At 38.0% G+C, this 18,238-nt stretch overlaps 1 protein-coding gene across 3 annotated transcripts in view; it reads left to right on the forward strand.

The window, feature by feature from the left end:
- The window catches only part of BANK1 (B cell scaffold protein with ankyrin repeats 1), a 282,885-nt gene that overhangs the window by 67,186 nt on the left and 197,461 nt on the right, over positions 1-18,238 (forward strand). For all 3 annotated transcript variants that reach the window (XM_053557383.1, XM_053557456.1, XM_053557534.1), the window contains exons 3-4: positions 2,471-2,625; positions 16,585-16,723. In XM_053557383.1, the coding sequence (XP_053413358.1) occupies positions 2,471-2,625; positions 16,585-16,723 (294 nt within the window). The remainder of the gene's footprint in view (positions 1-2,470; positions 2,626-16,584; positions 16,724-18,238) is intronic.

An 18,238-nucleotide genomic window follows, 5' to 3' on the forward strand; every position in this document is an offset into this window, starting at 1 on the left:
TACCACATAGTTTTGTATATGTATACTTTTTATTTTAATAAAATAGGAATCTACTAAGTTGATACTACAGCAACTTGATTTTTTATAGTTATGTCACAAACCTGTTCCTTGTTTTTAAATATTCTTTGATAAAATTTTTATTAGCCATAATGTCTTATATCACAAAGCATATTTTTATTTCACCCCTTATTGCTTAGATTGCTCCCAATTTTCAGTATTATAAACAGTGCTTCGGTGAACATTCATAGACATAAGTCTTCCTGTACATCTGTAATAATGTTCCCAGAGTAAACATAATAGCTTCACCTACTATCACCGAAGAATTAGCAGAAAATCCCAAATACTGACACTATAGAGCCATATACACCTCCTTTTCTTTAAGTATATTAAATAAAATCAGTTTCCTAGTTCTTTTATCACTCCACAAAATGATTGAGCCAGTTTTGTGTAAGCTGTCACTATTTTGATTTGTGTATATGTGTGTGTGCACATGTGAGAGAGAAAATGAGGGTTCCTTACAAAAGTGTTTTAAATTGTGAGAGAAATAAAAGCTGTTTTTCATTCCAAATGAGACTCGTATGGGGAGAAATCGGGAAATCTCAGGTGCTTTTGTGCATTACTTTTGCAACTTTCATAAGACAGAAACAAAATAAAACTTTTCCTTCTTAGATACAGCAGAGGGACAGTGCCTCTCAAGAGGGAATCTCTTTTGTGGTCTTGTTGCTTTTCTGATAAAATTACTTACACGAAACTGGGACTTCACTTTTTTGGAACTGGGGATTTCACTTTTTTGGGCACAGTGAGACCAAAATTCTAGCTACTTCCAGTTCTTTTGTCTTTGAGCCTTCTTTCTTTCTTTTTATTCTGTCAAAGCCTTTTAGCCAAAAACCACCAGGAGCATACCTGCCCTTGATTTATTTGGATTTGTTAGTTGTTGCAATAAAGCCAAGGCCCTCCATGGAGAATACGGAGTATCTTCATAAAGGTGCATTGGGAAAGACTTAAGGGATTTAGGCTTCTTTCAAATGATTTGAAGGAAGATTCAAAGAAGCAGGGCTTTGCTATAATTTTCTTGTTATCAGGAAGCAAGGGTAATTTTATAATTTCATTTATTAATGGTATTTTAATGACCCTATTTATAAGTAGGGTGCACAACTGTTTCAGTTTGCTTGGGACTGAGGTGGGTCCTGGGACATAGCATTTTTAGTGCCCAAACCAAGAAAATCCCGGGTCCAGCAGGAGGAATGGATCACTCACATTAAGGACAGGAAAAATGAAGAGACTGATGCTGAAATTGCTAAAGAAGCAACAGGCGTTCGTATTAGCCAGGATTCGGGGATTTGGGCAATGTTCGTGGTTTTTTGCCCATTTTCCAGTGTGATTACAGATCAGTCTTGTCTCTTTCTTGAACCATCGTGGTGACAGAATGGCCCTATCTGATTCTGCTGTTCTGTGAAGTTGTTGAAGTTCAAAAGAACACCAGAGTCTACCTGTGAGTGCCAGGGTAGTGGCTCCTGGAACTCCAAGACCTCATGGCATTGGGCCAGTTTCATTCTGCCAAAGTCTGCTTTTCTTTTTCCCAGTTTCCTTCTTTGGAGATTTAAGGAATGCTTTTGAGTGGGCCTAAGAGTTTACAGATGTGACCTTCTTGTCTTAACTTTAGCCATATTGGTCTGTGCCCTAATGAAACACTTTGGGCTTTGGGGCTTTGAATCATTGAATAATAAAAAAAAATTCATTCCTCTTAACACATTTTTTTTCCACAGAGAAAATGATTTGGCCCAAATGCTAATTACTATTAAAAGTTTTAAAAAATCAAATACTTTAGCCCTTCTTTGAGATTCAGAATTCACATTATCATATTTCAATGTTTTTAATAATGCTACCACAAGGAAACCAAATTTATTTGATATAAAACATTTATTTTTATAGAACACATTAACATTTTGATGAACACTATTATTTCACTATTAAACTAGTATTTTATAGGAGTGCTGGTTTCATTTACTTGGTAATTGTCCCATAATTACGTTTTTTGTTTTTGGAAATTGGAAATACATGTAAAGGGTAAATAATTGTTCTGATTTACATTCCTCTTATTTAAAATAAAGGAAGTTTTCTTTATAACTGTCATGTAAAAGAAATAGTTTTACATATTGACTATTTTAATATTGAAAGAAAATATAAAATGTGGCTAGTTTTCTGAAAACATTTAATTAGTAGATGCACATATTATTATATAGTTGATTTAGTTTAGTCTTAAAGATTATAATACTAGTTAAATTGTGAAACATTATTTTAATTATTAATACTGGGTCAGATATTTCAGCTGTCTTAAACTCTGGTTGTTGCATATGTTAATTAAATCAATTGTTCAGGAATTATTCTTTATAATAATGGAGAAAATAATACAGCTTTAGTCATGATAATCTTTAGTTATTATAATCTGCCTTCATAAAATTTTCTCTAGGTTCTGAAGACTACCTTGAAGTTGACATTCCAACAAATGTAAGAGTTAAACACTCTGGGGAAATAAATGAGAGAAGGAAAACTGAAGAATTACCAGAAGCTTCAGGAGGCACCACCCCACTGGCAATAGTGGTTCCTGCTGAAATTCCATGTGAGGTCAGGAAAGATACCTTTCATTTAAGTGGGCCCGTTGTTTGAATAGATACTGCATTTCATAAGAATGTAAAATCCAACCTACCTGGCATTTTTGTCTACTTTTTTTGATAACTATGCCCTCAGAACCTAGACCAGTATCTAGCAATTAGCAGGTATGTGATACATAGTTGCTGAATACGTAATTGAATATTGAAGAATATACAAATGCCTAATTGTATCAACTGTTACTTCAAATTTGCAAACATACACAATTGCAGAGGTTATAACCTGCAGTATAACCTCTGTAACTTGACCACCCAAGGAACTGTAACACACTGGGCGACATATAGAAGTGTTCAACATAAGGAACTTGGCCTTCTACACTGATATGTACATGTGGTGCATGTCTGGTCTATGAAAATTAGGTTAATTTACAGAGATAGTCAACATAGACTGTTGACTGGTCAGCTATGGAGGTCTATGGCTGGTCAGCTATGGAGGTTCTATTGTAATTAAAGGAAAGTTAGATTCATATTATACCAATCAAAGATTATTTTCATAAAGGGAAACATACCTTTGAATAGAATTTTAAAATATTTACTTTTCAGGACACCAATTTTTCAATTATAGAATATACATTAAAGCTGACATTACGTGGAAATAGAAAAGCTAAAAGAGCTGGTCCTTCAAGGAATACAAGTACAATGTGGGGAAAGGACTATATAAATACATATTCTGACATTCTTCTTCCTTAGTTTTCCTTGGGATGAACCACTAAAATAAGCTACCCAAATCTCCGGCTACGTAATCTTGGGACAATGATAAGATGCTAGGCCTCCATGTCTGCAGTGTCCCTGAGTGGAAAAAGCTAAAGATACAGGAGAACCTTATGAGAGTCGCATGAAAGGGTCCTTCTGGTAGAAGCCAGTGAATTTACCCAGCTGGAAGACGAGGGTACACTGACCATTCTAGGGGGCAGGGGGAGAGGGTGTCCCCTGATCCTCCTGGTACCAGCAGTCCTGAGAGAAACTGAACCTCCTGTTTATTTGGGTGAAATTTCATTTCCTCACCCTCACTTCACACCTTCCCCACCCCCACCTTGCCTGAACAGAAGAATCACAACTTTAAGCTATTTTGCTGTCAGTTCCATAGTAACAAAATGTTTTGACTAGAGACCCCAGGAACCTAAACTATCCAGGTTGGAGGGAACTTACAGAGATGATCAGGCAAAGAAAAATTATATGATTCATTTAAAGGACTAAGAAACTTAAGGGAGGGAGATCAGGCTAAATGGTAAGAACTAGTGGCTCCTACTGAGTCAGAATTAAGGCAAGAGACAGAAAAGAATGACAATGAGAGAGAAATGGCTGTTACTCTCAAGTAGGTGAAATCAAAGAAGGAAGAAACCTCTGGAACTGAAAACAGCACACTGGGAGTTATGCAGTGAGTCTGCATAGCTGCTTTTAAAAATATCTGCAACAGTAAAATTTAAGCACTATAAAATCTTCTTGTACTAAATTTTGAAAGAAATCAAACTCTAAAAATCAAATTTCACTGCTGTCTAGGGAAGGTACCTTGTGCAGATGACTGATTAGGATAGGGGTTCTTTCAATAGCAGAATTATGTAATTGTTTTATTGACATTGACATAATTCTTTTAACTCTGCTAAAATTAAATTATTTAAATATCAAATCTTTTTGGATATCCCACTTTTTAAAGAATCCTAAAAGTTGAAAAGTTACACAGGATTATTTTAACACCAGCTCCACACTAAAAATTCAATATAAGCTAATCCTTGGACCCAAAATAGTTCTCCCATGCAAAATCTTGAGTTCTCAACACCTGTACTATCTAAATCCATGTGACAGTTGCCAAGCACCACAGAAAAGACCATTTGTATCCAACTTTTGTATCAATCTGAAATATAATTTCACATTTTCCATGATAATGTTCAATGTATGCCAATTGTCTGAAAGGACAACCTTTGAACTTAAACTCAATTCTGAAAAGTTTGCCTTTTAAAACTCCTGCCTTCTGCTTTAGGAAGTGATCCCTGAGGTTTCCCTGCTATCCCACAAAATCTAAAAATTTACATTATCCCTGACGATGACCAGGTCTTATTTGACATGGGCCTGCTTCACACATAGCACTTCCAAACCCTGCTAATCTCCCCTTGTAATTTGTATTTCCTGTATGTAAATACTGAGTTGACTATGAGTTTTATGTAGCGGCATAAGCTTCATTTTCTCTGACGTACAGGAAGTTAGTTTAAGTCCATCTTGCAACTGCCTCTTGCTATGGATTGCCAGGGTCTGTGTCCTCACCTTCTGTGTCTCTCCCCTTTCCCCGCTGCCCCAAGAGTCCGTGTCCCAGCCTCCAATGTCTGTGTACCTGCATCCAGGGTCCGGGTACCACCCTCCAGGGTCTGTAACCCACCTTCAGGATCTGTGTCCCTGCCCCCAGGCTCTGAGTCCCTGCCTCCTAGAGAAAGCCTCTTCCCTCTGCCCTCGCCTCTTCCGGAGAATCAGTTGTAGTCAATGGTTCAGCCCCGGGTTGAGGCCCTGGGTGCTGCCGCTGTGTGTGATCGCCCCCTCCACCAGCCTGAGAGTGTTGATCCCTCCCCCTTGTCACCCTTCCCAGCACTGTTCCCTTTCACAGTTTTTGGATTTCCTAAATCTTGAAAATTTTGTGCCACTTTAAAAATAGCAGAAAAATTTTTCTTTTTCTTTCTTCAACTTTTCCCCATGCAGTAGTGAAGATATATCTCCACTAGCCTAGTTGTGTAAGTCATTCCATCTCTTTGAGAAGTATCTAGGTGATTTTTAATTGTTTACATTGGCTTCTTACTTTGGTCTGCCCCTTTTATCTGTAGAATTGGCACACTTTGTTATAGTTTAGATTTTTTAAAACACTTTTTGTTTGTGGGCTAAGACTCTTACTGTCCAGCATCTTCCTCTTGAGTTTGTCTTGTGGAGCAGTCCATCATGAGAAGTAGGAAGTCACTGTACTCTAGGTCTGCCAGACGCATCTTATCCTATTTATTTCCCTGATGAAAAACCCACCTGGGCGGCATTCTCCATTAGAATAAATATCTAAACCAGAACCATACCCTGTCCATTATTTGGTAACTTCTCTTCTTTCTGTGCTTGCTCCACTTTTCCAAAGTCCTAATTCATTAAATTTCTTTAGCAAATTCCCTCAGAGCAGTGGTTCCCAACTGGGGGTAATTTTGCCCCCTCCTCTCAGGGGACATTTGGCTAGGTCTGCAGACATTTTTGGTTGTTATAACTAGGAGGTTGCTACTGGCACCTGGAGATTGAACCTGGGGCGCTGCTATACGTCCTATAGTGCACATGTCAGCTCCCACAATAGCAACTTGCCTGGTCTCAAAATGCAAATAGTGCCAAGGTTAAACCTTATCGCAGAGTGTAGGAAATATATGGTGCTCCATACAATAAGTGAGTCACCTACAAACTTGCCCAATTATGGCTTCAAGAATTCAGTACTTCCCAGCAGAGGTTTCTCTGAACCCTGCCCAGTTGTTCTATAATCACTTGCTGGAACTTCCTACTCTTTAATGGGTGAGTCCATTCACATTCATTCTCTCTCTCTCTCTCTTTTTTTTTTTTTTTTTTAACAATTTTACCTGAAGTTTCACAAGGGGGCCTCCAAATGTTTCCCCTTCACAGGGGTTGCTCTTAGGACACCTGCAGTTTGCATGCCCTGAAGCCTAGCCTCTCCTGTTATTCTTTTTTTCTTTTTCTTTTTTTTCAGAATATTATTGGGGTGCACATGTTTTGGTTACATAGTTTGCCTTTGTATTTTAAGTCAAAGTTATAACTGTGCCCCTCAGCCGGAAAGTGTATGTTGTACCCATTGGCTGAGAGTTTACCCCTCCTCTTCTCTCCCACCTACTTGAATTCCATTGAGTCTTCCTTCCATACATGCATTTAAGTGTTGATCAACCAGATTCAATTTAGTATTGAGTACATGTGGTGTGGTTTTTGGGTTTTTTTTCCCCTCCATTTTGGGGAATACTACACTTAGGAGAAATGGTCTCCAATTTCATCTAGGTTGTTGCAAAAGACTCCAGGTTGCCATCTTTTTATGGCTGAGGATACTCCATCGTATAACATTTATCAGATTTTATTAATCTATTAACGTATTGGTGGGCACTTGGGTTGATTGCACAACTTTGCAATGTTAGCCCCTGTGACAGATTTAGAAAAATACTTCTACATCTCTCTGTAGTAGGGCCATCCTAAAGAGAAATTAAGAGTGAGTTCATTTCCTTTATTCTGTTTTTATCTGTGTAGATGAGTCTTTAATATATTACTTGTCCCTTCCTTTTGGAATGAATCTGTCTGCTTCAATCTCAGCTATTGTGCCCTCAAAATCTCTCACTTTTTTGAGTACAATCAACCCATATGTATTTTTTTATTTTTATTTTTTTATTAAATCAAGCTGTGTACATTAATGCAATCATGGGGCACCATACACTGGTTTTATAGATCGTTTGACACATTTTCATCACACTGGTTAACATAGCCTTCCTGGCATTTTCTTAGTTATTATGTTAAGACATTTACATTTTACATTTACTAAGTTTCACATATAGCCTTGTAAGATGCACCGCTGGTGTAATCCCACCAATCACCCTCCCTCCACCTACATCCCCCCTCCCTCCACTCCCTTTCCCCCTTCCCCTTATTCTTAGGTTATAACTGGGTTATAGCTTTCATGTGAAAGCCATAAATTAGTTTCATAGTAGGGCTGAGTATATTGGATACTTTTTCTTCCATTCTTGAGATACTTTACTAAGAAGAATATGTTCCAGCTCCATCCATGTAAACATGAAAGAGGTAAAGTCTCCATCTTTCTTTAAGGCTACATAATATTCCATAGTGTACATATACCACAATTTATTAATCCATTCGTGGATCAGTGGGCACTTGGGATTTTTCCATGACTTAGCAATTATGAATAGGGCTGCAATAAACATTCTGGTACAAATATCTTTGTTATGATGTGATTTTTGGTCTTCTGGGTATATGCCTAGTAGAGGAATTATAGGATTGAATGGCAGATCTGTTTTTAGATCTCTAAGTGTTCTCCAAACATCTTTCCAAAAGGAATGTATTAATTTGCATTCCCACCAGCAGTGTAGAAGTGTTCCCTTTTCTCCACATCCACGTCAACATCTTTGGTCTTGGGATTTTGTGATATGGGCTAATCTTACTGGAGTTAGATGATATCTCAAACTCAAAGTAGTTTTGATTTGCATTTCTCTGATGATTAAAGATTTAATCATCATGAGAAATTTTATCATGAGCATTTTTTCATATGTCTGTAGGCTGTGCGTCTGTCTTCTTCAGAGAAGTTTTTCTTCAAGTCCCTTGCCCAGACTGCAATGGGATCATTTGTTCCTTTCTTGCTTATACGTTTGAGTTCTCTGTGGATTCTGGTTATTAAATCTTCGTTGGAGACATAACCTGCAAATGTCTTCTCCCATTCCGAGGGCTGTTTGCTTGCTTTACTTACTGTGTTCTTGGCTGTGCAGAAGCTTTTTAGTTTAATCAGGTCCCAGTAGTGTATTTTTGAAGCTGCTTCAATTACCCAGGGAGTCCTCCTCATAAAATACTCACCGAGATCAATTTCTTCAAGGGTTTTCCCTGCACTCTCTTCTAGTATTTTTATAGTTTCATGTCTTAAGTTTCAATCTTTAATCCAGTGTGAGTCTATCTTAGTTAATGGTGAAAGGTGTGGGTCCAGTTTCGGTCTTCTACAGGTTGCCAGCCAGTTCACCCAGCACCATTTGTTAAATAGGAAATCTTTCCCCCCCACGAATGTTTTTAATTGGCTTGTCAAAGATCATATAACGGTTAAGTAGCTGGATTCATGTCTTGGTTCTCTATTCTGTTCCAGACATCTTCTTCTCTGTTTTTGTGCCAGTAACATGCTGTTTTGATCACTATCTATTTGTAGTATAGTCTGAGGTCTGGTAGCGTGATTTCTCCTGCTTTGTTTTTATTTCTGAGTAATGTCTTGGCTATTCGAGGTTTTTTTTTTGATTCCATATAAAACGAAGTATTGTTTTTTCAAGATCTTTAAAGTATGACAGTGGAGCTTTAATAGGGATTGCATTAAAATTGTGTATTGCTTTGGGTAGTATGGACATTTTAACGATGTTCATTCTTCCCAGCCATGAGCATGCTATGTTTTTCCATTTGTTAACATTTTCACCTATTTCTTTTATTAGAGTTCCATAGTTCTCTTTATAGAGATCTTTCACATACTTTGTTAGATAAACTCCCAAATGTTTCATCTTTGGCACTACTGTGAATGGAATAGAGTCCTTAACTATTTTTTCAGCTTGACTATTGTTGGTATATATAAAGGCTAACAATTTATGAATGTTGATTTTGTAACCTGAGATGCTGCTGTATTCCTTGATCACTTCTAAGAGTTTTGTAGTAGAATCCCTGGTGTTTTCCAGATACACAATCATATCATCTGCAAAGAGCGAAAGTTTGATCTCTTCTGACCCTATATGGATACCCTTGATCGCCTTTTCTTCCCTAATTGCAGTGGCTAAAACTTCCATTACAATGTTAAAGAGCAGTGCAGACAATGGACAGCCTTGTCTGGTTCCTGATCTGAGTGGAAATGATTTCAATTTAATTCCATTCAATACAATATTGGCTGTGGGTTTGCTGTAGATGGCCTCTATCAGTTTAAGAAATGTCCCTTCTATACCAATTTTCTTAAGTGTTCTGATCATGAAGGGATGCTGGGTATTATCAAAAGCTTTTTCTGCATCGATTGAGAGAATCATATGGTCTTTGTTTTTTAATTTGTTTATGTGCTGAATTATATTTATAGATTTACGTATATTGAACCAGCCTTGAGACCCTGGGATAAAACTGACTTGGTCATGGTGTATAATTTGTTTGATGTGTTGCTGGATTCTGTTTGTTAGGATCTTGTTGAATATTTTTGCATCTATATTCATTAGTGATATTGGTCTATAATTTTCTTTCTTGTTGGGTCTTTTCCTGGTTTGGGGATCAGGGTGATGTTTGCTTCATAGAACGTGTTGGGTAGTCTTCCTTCTTTTTCTATATTTTGGAACAGGTTGAGTAATATAGGTACTAGTTCCTCCTTAAAGGTTTGGTAGAATTCTGACATGAAGCCATCTGTCCTGGGCTTTTCTTTTTAGGAAGATTTCTTATGGTTGATGCTATTTCAGAACTTGATATGGGCCTGTTCAACATTTCCACTTGATTCTGGCTAAGTCTTGGAATGTGACGTGCTTCCAAGTATATGTCAATTTCCTTTAGATATTCATATTTCTGAGAATAAAGTTTCTTGTAATATTCATTAAGGATTTTTTGAATTTCTGAGAAGTCTGTTGTTATTTTGTCTTGGTCTTTTCTGCTTGATGAGATTAGAGATTTTACTCTTTTTTTCCTGGTTAGATTAGCCAAAGGTTTATCTATTTTATTGACCTTTCCAAAAAACCAACTTTTGATTTGTTGATCTGTTGTATAATTCTTTTGTTTTCAATTTCATTTAATTCTGCTCTATTTTTGGTTATTTCTTTTCTTCCATTGGGTTTGGTGTTGGAATGTTCTTCCTTTTCCAGTTGCTTGAGATGTCCCATTAAGTTGTTAACTTCCTCTCTTTCCATTCTCTTGAGGAAGGCTTGCAGTGCTATAAATTTCCCTCTTAGGACTACTTTTGTGGTATCCCAGAGGTTCTGATAATTCATGTCTTCATTGTCATTTTGTTCCAAAAATTTGGTAATTTCCTTCTTAATCTCATCTCTGACCCAGCTATCGTTCAACATAAGGTTACTTAACTTCCATGTTTTTGTATGAGTATGCGGATTCCTGTTGTTACGGAGTTCAACTTTTATTCCATGGTGGTCAGAGAAGATGCAAGGAATAATTTTTATTTTTTTAAATTTACTGAGGTTAGACTTGTGACCTAAGATGTGATCGATTTTGGAGTATGTTCCACAGGCTGATGAGAAGTCTGTGTATTCAGTTTTGTTGAGATGAAATGTTCTGTAGATGTCTGCTAAATCCAAATGTTGTATGGTTAGGTTTAAATCTAAAATTTCTTTGCTAAGCTTCTTATTGGAGGATTGATCCAACACGGCCAAAGGAGTGTTGAAATCTCCAACTATGGAGCTGCGGGAAATCAAGTTGCTCATGTCTGTTAGAGTTTCTCTTATACATTGAGGTGCATTCTGGTTGGGTGCATAGATATTAATAATTGAAATCTCATCATATTGAGTATTACCCTTAACAAATATGAAGTGACCATTCTTATCCTTCCTTACTTGTGTTGGTTTAAAGCCTATTGTATCTGCAAATATAATTGCAACACCTGCTTTTTTCTGATTACCATTTGCCTGAAATATGGATGACCATCGTTTCACCCTGAGTCTATATTTGTCTGTTAAGGTAAGATGTGACTCTTGTATGCAGCAAATATCTGGCCTGAGTTTTTGTATCCAGTCAGCTACCCTGTACCTCTTTAGAGGACAATTTAAGCCGTTTACATTAATGGAGAATATTGATAAGTCTGGTAAAATTTTGGGTATCGAGTTTTTCAAAAGTCCAGTGGACATTTTTAATTTTTTCACCACTGTGGAAGTTGGAGTTTGATCAAAAGTTTCTGAGTGAGTTTACTTTTGTGGTAGAGGATTGGGCTGGTCATTATGGAGGATAGGTCTGAGAATATCCTGAAGAGCTGGTTTGGTTATGGCAAATTTCTTCAACATATGAATTAAAGTATTTAGTTTAATACATATTAAAGTGTTTAATTTCTCCATCATTAATGAAACTCAGTTTAGCTGGATACAGGATCCAGGGTTGAAAGTTATTTTGCTTTAGGAGATTAAAAGTCGATGACCACCCTCTTCTGGCTTGAAAAGTTTCAGCAGAGAGATCTGTAGTCATTCTAATATTCTTCCCTTTGTAGGTAATGGATTTCTTACGTCTGGCTGCTTTCAGAATTTCCTACAACCACATACCCAGGGCGCCACCTGAATAGTCCTCGGGTGATTGGCTCAGTTCAAAAGGTCCAAATCAATTGTCTCAGTCAGCACCTGTCTCAGATGGGAGAGTTTAAAAGGTCTTTGGCAACTGGATATTAATCCTTCATATTAACTTTAGTGAAGTTAATTATGATATGCCTCGGGGATGTCTTATTGGGATTGAGTCATGCTGGGGTTCTGAAACTGTCTGCTATCTGAATTTCAGAATCTCTTGGCATGTCTGGAAAATTCTTTTTCATAATTTCATAGAGAAGGTCCTCTGTGCCTTGCGAGGGCACTTCATGACTTTCAGGGATTCCATCGAAGTGGATATTTGCCTTCTTTGAATTATCCCAGAGTTCTCTGAGAGAATGATCCATTTTTGCTCTCCATTTCTCTTCCTCTTTGAGAGTTTGGGCCTGTTCAGAGGCTTTGTCTTCATTGTCAGGAATCCTTTCTTCTGCTTGCTCCACTCTGTTACTGAGGGATTCTACTGTGTTTTTCAGATCTTTGAGGGCTGCAAATTCTTGCTTCAGTGCATCAAAATCTTTGGTGGTTTTGTCTTTAAATTCCTTAAATTCTTGAGACAACTTTTGAATTTCTCCTTGAATTTCTAATTCCGACTTTTGAATTGCTGCTTGAATTTCTAATTCCAAATTTCCCCCCATTCTATTAATCTTGTTTGCAATCCAAATTCTGAATTCGATTTCTGACATCTTGGCCAGCTGTTTATGAATGGGATCTTCAGTTACATCTGCCATACCTTTCCTTGGGGGATGATCTATTCTGGTTATTCATGTTACCAGAGTTTTTCTACTGGTTCGGCCCCATGATTGTTTTACATCATTTGATTTTTCCCCTGGAGATTTGTCAAGGACCCGTACAGTGCTATGGCCTGAGAAACTGGGGACTTGTTTGTTGTGGTGGGGCTAAGTGGTACTGTCTTGTTTTCAGCTGGTCTCTGTTCAACTGTAGTGAAACAGTTACTCTGGGTTGAAGTCTCAGCTGTGGAGAAATACCAGCAATTAAGTCACCCCGCCCCCCACAGGCAACAATTGGAAAAGGAAAATCAAACCTTCCTAAAACCACACATCCAGGGCACCACCTGAACAGTCCTCAGGCGATTGGCTCAGTTCAAAAGGTCCAAATCAATTGTCTCAGTCAGCACCTGTCTCAGGTGGGAGAGTTTAAAAGGTCTTTGGCAATTGGATCACAGAGGTCTGGTGACTACTATGATATGGCTTGCTCCAGTGCTCTGTGGAGTCAGGAAGACCCACCCAGCAAATAGATCAGTCTGGGAAGGTTGATGCCTCCTTCCCCAACTTGCACCTTTGTCACACCCAGTCACTGATAGTCCAGCAGGGCTTTGACCCAGTTGCCTGTAGTGAACAGATACTCCAGGGGGTTGCACCTGCCTGAATCATAAGGAAATCTATTTCTACTCAGCCAGGCCGCTGCGCTCTTCCTCTATCTAGCAGGGGAAGGTGAGGCCTGACAACCTCCAGTGCTTGATGGAGGCTGGGGAGTGTTCACTCAGTTCCAGCCCCACCCCTGATTGATGTTACTGACAGAATAGAACAGAACAACTTTGCAGGAATTTGTTTTTGTCCCTGCTAAATTCCCCTACAGAAGAGAAGCTGTTTTGAGTTCCCAGAGCCTGCGCCTCAGGCCTTGTCTTTGCTCCTGCAGGTTTGTATTTGGTTAGCTGTCAGTTCTAGCCTCCTGCCTTCCTTTGTCTATAGGCTTACAATCCCCTGAGGGCCGGGTGTGTCTTAGGCTCAGTAAAGTGGTCCTCTGGGTCAGCCCCACCCTGGGAACTTCCCTGCTCTGCGCGTGCGTTTCTAGTCCCCGCACTCCACCCAGGCGGGTACTGCCTCAGGCAAACCCTTTACTCACGGGGCCTGCGTTTCCATCCCAGATCTGTTCCATGGTGGTTGCTACCTGAGTAGCTGCCCGGCATCCTCTGGTTGCCCAGGGAGACAGGGGGTGTGGCTTCAGAATATCCGGGAGTGAGCCCTATTGTTGCTAAAAGACGGCTGCTGCTCTGTGCCTCGGGGCACCACCGCTCTGGTGTGGTTCCTTCTCCCCCGACCGTCCTCTCCTCACTCCTATGCCCCAGAGTCAGCACTGACCAGCTGCAGTTTAGGCCCTGTCCACACCCCTCAAGAAGTCACCCAAGAATCTGGACTCCTGGGGGATAGGCCTCCAGACCTCAGAGTGAGAGTGGAGGGGAGTGCTGGGAGCTCAGATTGCAGGTAGAGAATATATACAGTTTTATGCCTGGCAGGAGAACGCTGTAGCACCCTAGTAGGGGAGGTAGGTCCAGTTTTTAGAGGGTCTCTCCCTTGGAGTGTAGTGGGAAGACCTTTGAACTCTGCTCGTTTGTTTGTGGGGCACTCTGAGCCATTCTCATGGGGGAGGGGACTCCCGTCTACTTGGTGATGGATTTTGTACCTTTTGTTTGTATCCTTGTGGTTGCAGCTTGCCTCAGCTGGGTTGATGTGCGTTCCTCAACCTTCTCTCTTGGTGCAGCTCTAATCCACCAGGTTACTAGCTAAATTTCTGTCCTTTAACTCTCCTTCTGGATGGGAGCCTCTGTGGAAAGCTGGCTTTAGTCAGCCATCTTGTCTCTACCCCATATGTCTTTATATTTGTTTTATTCTCCCACTGCCGTTGTCCTGATGATAAAAACATTTTTATAACTGATTCAGTCATTTGCTGCTTTCTTCAGAAAATTAACTTGTTATAGTCATAATGTAACTGCAAAGGACCTTTTAAGTGGCTTTACCAGAATTTGGATATATATATTAGTTTCATTGATTTTTAAAAATATAAATCCTAGAACATGACATCTTTAGTAAAGTCCTTCATTTTTTCTGACCTTTTCATTCACCTCTGAGGCTGAAACCATAATAGGAATCTCCAAACACATAGGACAGACCATGGATGCTAAACCAGCAAACCTGGTTTAGAGATATACCCTAAGATGATAAGGATTTGATTTTGAAGGGCCATAAGAGTCTGACATTACTTCTTTATAAGTTCATCCCAGACCCCTTAACAATATAGAATAATATAACACTACCTAACTTCTGACACTGTGTCACAAACTAGTTCTTGGTAAGCAACCTTAACTTAATGACTGATCCTGCAATTTAATTTAATAATATGGTTAAAAAGGCAAAAGATGGATACATAAATTAATGCCTAAAATATCTGAGTTGTCAAATGCTATCCTCTTGGAGGTGAGGTTTTATAATGACCAAAGGATGCCTTTTGTCCTTTTACTGAGTGGTTTTCAAACTGAGATGCACGTGGGATGGCTCAGGACCATTATTAAAACAATAATGCTCTCTGTATCTTACTCTAGAAATTCAGATATAAATGTCACATTGTAGGCCAAATTTCCATACTTTTGTTTAGGTCTCAAGGTCTGTGACTAAGCAGCAAAGCTTAGAGTTTGGAAGTGATCATTATGATGATCCCTTTTCTCCCTGAATGCTTAGCATCAAGTAAGGGATGCAGAGAAAAATGGAGAGCAAAACAGCAGCCTCAGAACTGGCAAAACTAAACTGATGACCATTGGAATTGTTGAATGCCCTAATATTTTCTTCATTGAATTCAGTTTACCATATAATCATGGAGCAAGATGCTAACTGCAGGGAGCAGATGAAGCTTTGAATCCTGGGGGAAGTCAAAAATAAAACTGAGCTTGCTCAATTAAAATATGTCATTTTTATAGTCTGACTCCACATTAATTTAAAATATATACACATTATTTATACATTAATATAATATATACATATAAGACATATCTTAAGTGTGTAATTCTTCCAAGGTAATACAATAATATAGGAGAATAAAAGTGCCATCGGGATATTTATAATCTAGCTGTAAAGCCAAGACAGAGACATGAAAATCCAATCAAGAGAAAAGGGCATGATGTAGCTATGGTCCAAGGAGGGGTGTGGGGGGATGTGAAACGCTCCACTATTCCTTTGGAGGTGCTAAAACTCCTTGTGACCTGAAGTGGCAGGGAGGATTCTGTGGAGCTGGTGAAAGCTGCATCGCACATTGGTGGACAGGATAAGCGTGGGGAGACAGAGGGAGAAAAGGAGCCACAGTGCATGGCAAGAGCACGTCCCAGCAGGACTGCTACCTGGTTTGCAATGCACAGTGAAAATGCAAGCCACCTTATTAAGTGCTCAGTCAATGCTTATTCCTTACTTTTCTCTGTATTAATTCCAGTCTTCTCACCTCTGGTATGATTTTTTGGATTTTTTTCCAAAAAGAGTTTTTTTTTCAATGACTCTTTTTACCTTGTGGATATAGGTTTAGCTTTTCCATCTTACTTAAGTCTTGAAATTTTCTGTTTTATAACTTTTAGTCAACTAAAAAATTTTCACAGATAGGCATTGTAAAGATTAACCAGAGACTTTCTATTATATAAAATATAAAACTGTTGTACATTTAAAAAATCACTATATTTAAATTATAACAGATCTTAAACCTGTTCAGCCCTCTCATTTATAAAGAAACTAATTTCAAAGAAGGAGGGGAAAAAAGGATTTAGAAGGGGGATTTATTTAACATCTAAATTCTAGTGCTCTGATGGTCTCTGAGCGGATGCTTGTACCCTGGCATAGGAAGGGGAGGGAAAGGGGGGAGGGAAAGGGAGCAGCTGTATCCTCACTGTTTTTTTCGGTTACAAAATATGTTATGAGGAGGGAAAAGAGCGTTCAATGAACACCAAATTGATACATTTAAAATGTAGAAAGAATCACATTTACATATTTCATTACCAAATCCAGTTGAACACCATAGAAGGGTTCTTTAATAGTAATGTGTGATCTTAACCATTAATAATGTAATGGGTTCTTTGGCTAATGTAAACTTTTTTAAGTGCTTAAATGGGTTACATTTTAATCTTCTAGAATCCTGGTGAAATATTCATTATTTTGAGAGATGCAGTCATTGGTGATACCATGGAGGTTGAATTTACGTCAAATAACAAGCGTGTTAGAACACGGCCAGCCCTTTGGAATAAGAATGTCTGGTGCATGAAAGCTTTAGGTAAGAACTTTTATGATTTAGTAGGTATAAAAAAAAGTCATTCTGAGTTCCCTCCAATAAATATATGATACATGGTTTCGCTTCCCCACAGAAACTAATATTATTCTGCAGGTGTTTCCTGTGTTTAGTTTTCACACACCCAAGGTTGTTATTATTAATCTGGATTTGCAAAAGTGAGAATGTGTAAATTATGAGAAATTAGTTTGTATACCATGTAGCAAAGTGACATCCAGTAACATCACACATTTTAAAATATGTTGGCAGAGATCCCTTTAATATACACCAGCTATTAAATAATGAAACTAAATTATTTGCTTTATTATAACATTAGGATTAGCAGACATTTGGATTTTTTATTAATGAACTTATTTTTCCTTTCTTTATTCCCTAAGCCTCTGGTATGTTTTTGGTTGTTCTGGGAAGCATAATTTTCTTTCATTATTTTATTATTATGGTATAATTTCTACATATAATCTTTCCATCTTTTCCTTAATTCATTTATGAAGCTCATCATTTCTTTTTCTAGCTTTGCTTCAGGCATGATAAATTATATCAGATTTAAAATGCCAGATGGAATAACCATACTTGCCATAATAATTGCACTAAAATCAAAATCTAATCTATTAATTCCTTAATGGTTCAATATAAATGTAAGATTACTTGGCTTTTACGTTTTTGATATCTTTTTATGATCAGAGAATAAAACTACCTTATACAACTTCATAAATGGAATTTCATGAAATAGTTTGAAATAAAAAAGATGTTCCATCTTATGAATTTGGAAATGTAGTAAAAGCATTTAGAATTAAACAGCATGTCAAACACCTCCTGAGCTGCTTTTTTCCCCTTGTTAGCATATAGCTCATTCACAGAGCATTTCCAGGCCCTCATTTATCTTAAGCAAAAGTTATGTCCCCTTCATGGATTTACTTGCACAGCTTAGGTTGGAGATGGATTATAAGAAAAAAAGCCTCTACACTGGGAATTGATAAACATTTCAGACACTGCTTTCTGTCTTGGACAAGCATATGCAGAAGGGATGTGGGAGAAAGCTGTCTCTTTCCTTTCTTCCTTTCTTGTCTCTGTGCTCCTGACTTCCTAGGTCATGTTCTTAATCAATTCCATGAACAATAATTTCCACCTAATTAGTTTCAGAGTTTAAACCAAATCTAGTTAGACTAAAGTTACTACAGAAAAAAAAATCAATACTGCAAATTAAAAAGTACTTAAATAATATTTCCCAAATAGTAGATCAAGGTGTGAAACATAATTATTCATATAACCTAAGTTTTTTTTTTGCTCAGTATGCCTGGCTAAAAGTAGTGCAAAGAATAAAATATGTCAAAGTTCAAAGTGTTTATCAGAAAAGCAAAGACTGCTATTCCATGGTTCTGAAGATATTACAAGGCATAAGTGGTCTGCAGGGTTAAACAACAAATTTTTAGTAAGTATAAAGTACTATTTACCAGCTATACTAATTAAACTTCTCCAAATCTTTCTTTCAACTGGTGTGTT

This window comes from Nycticebus coucang, chromosome 1, assembly GCF_027406575.1.
Source record: "Nycticebus coucang isolate mNycCou1 chromosome 1, mNycCou1.pri, whole genome shotgun sequence".
Taxonomy (NCBI): domain Eukaryota; kingdom Metazoa; phylum Chordata; class Mammalia; order Primates; family Lorisidae; genus Nycticebus; species Nycticebus coucang.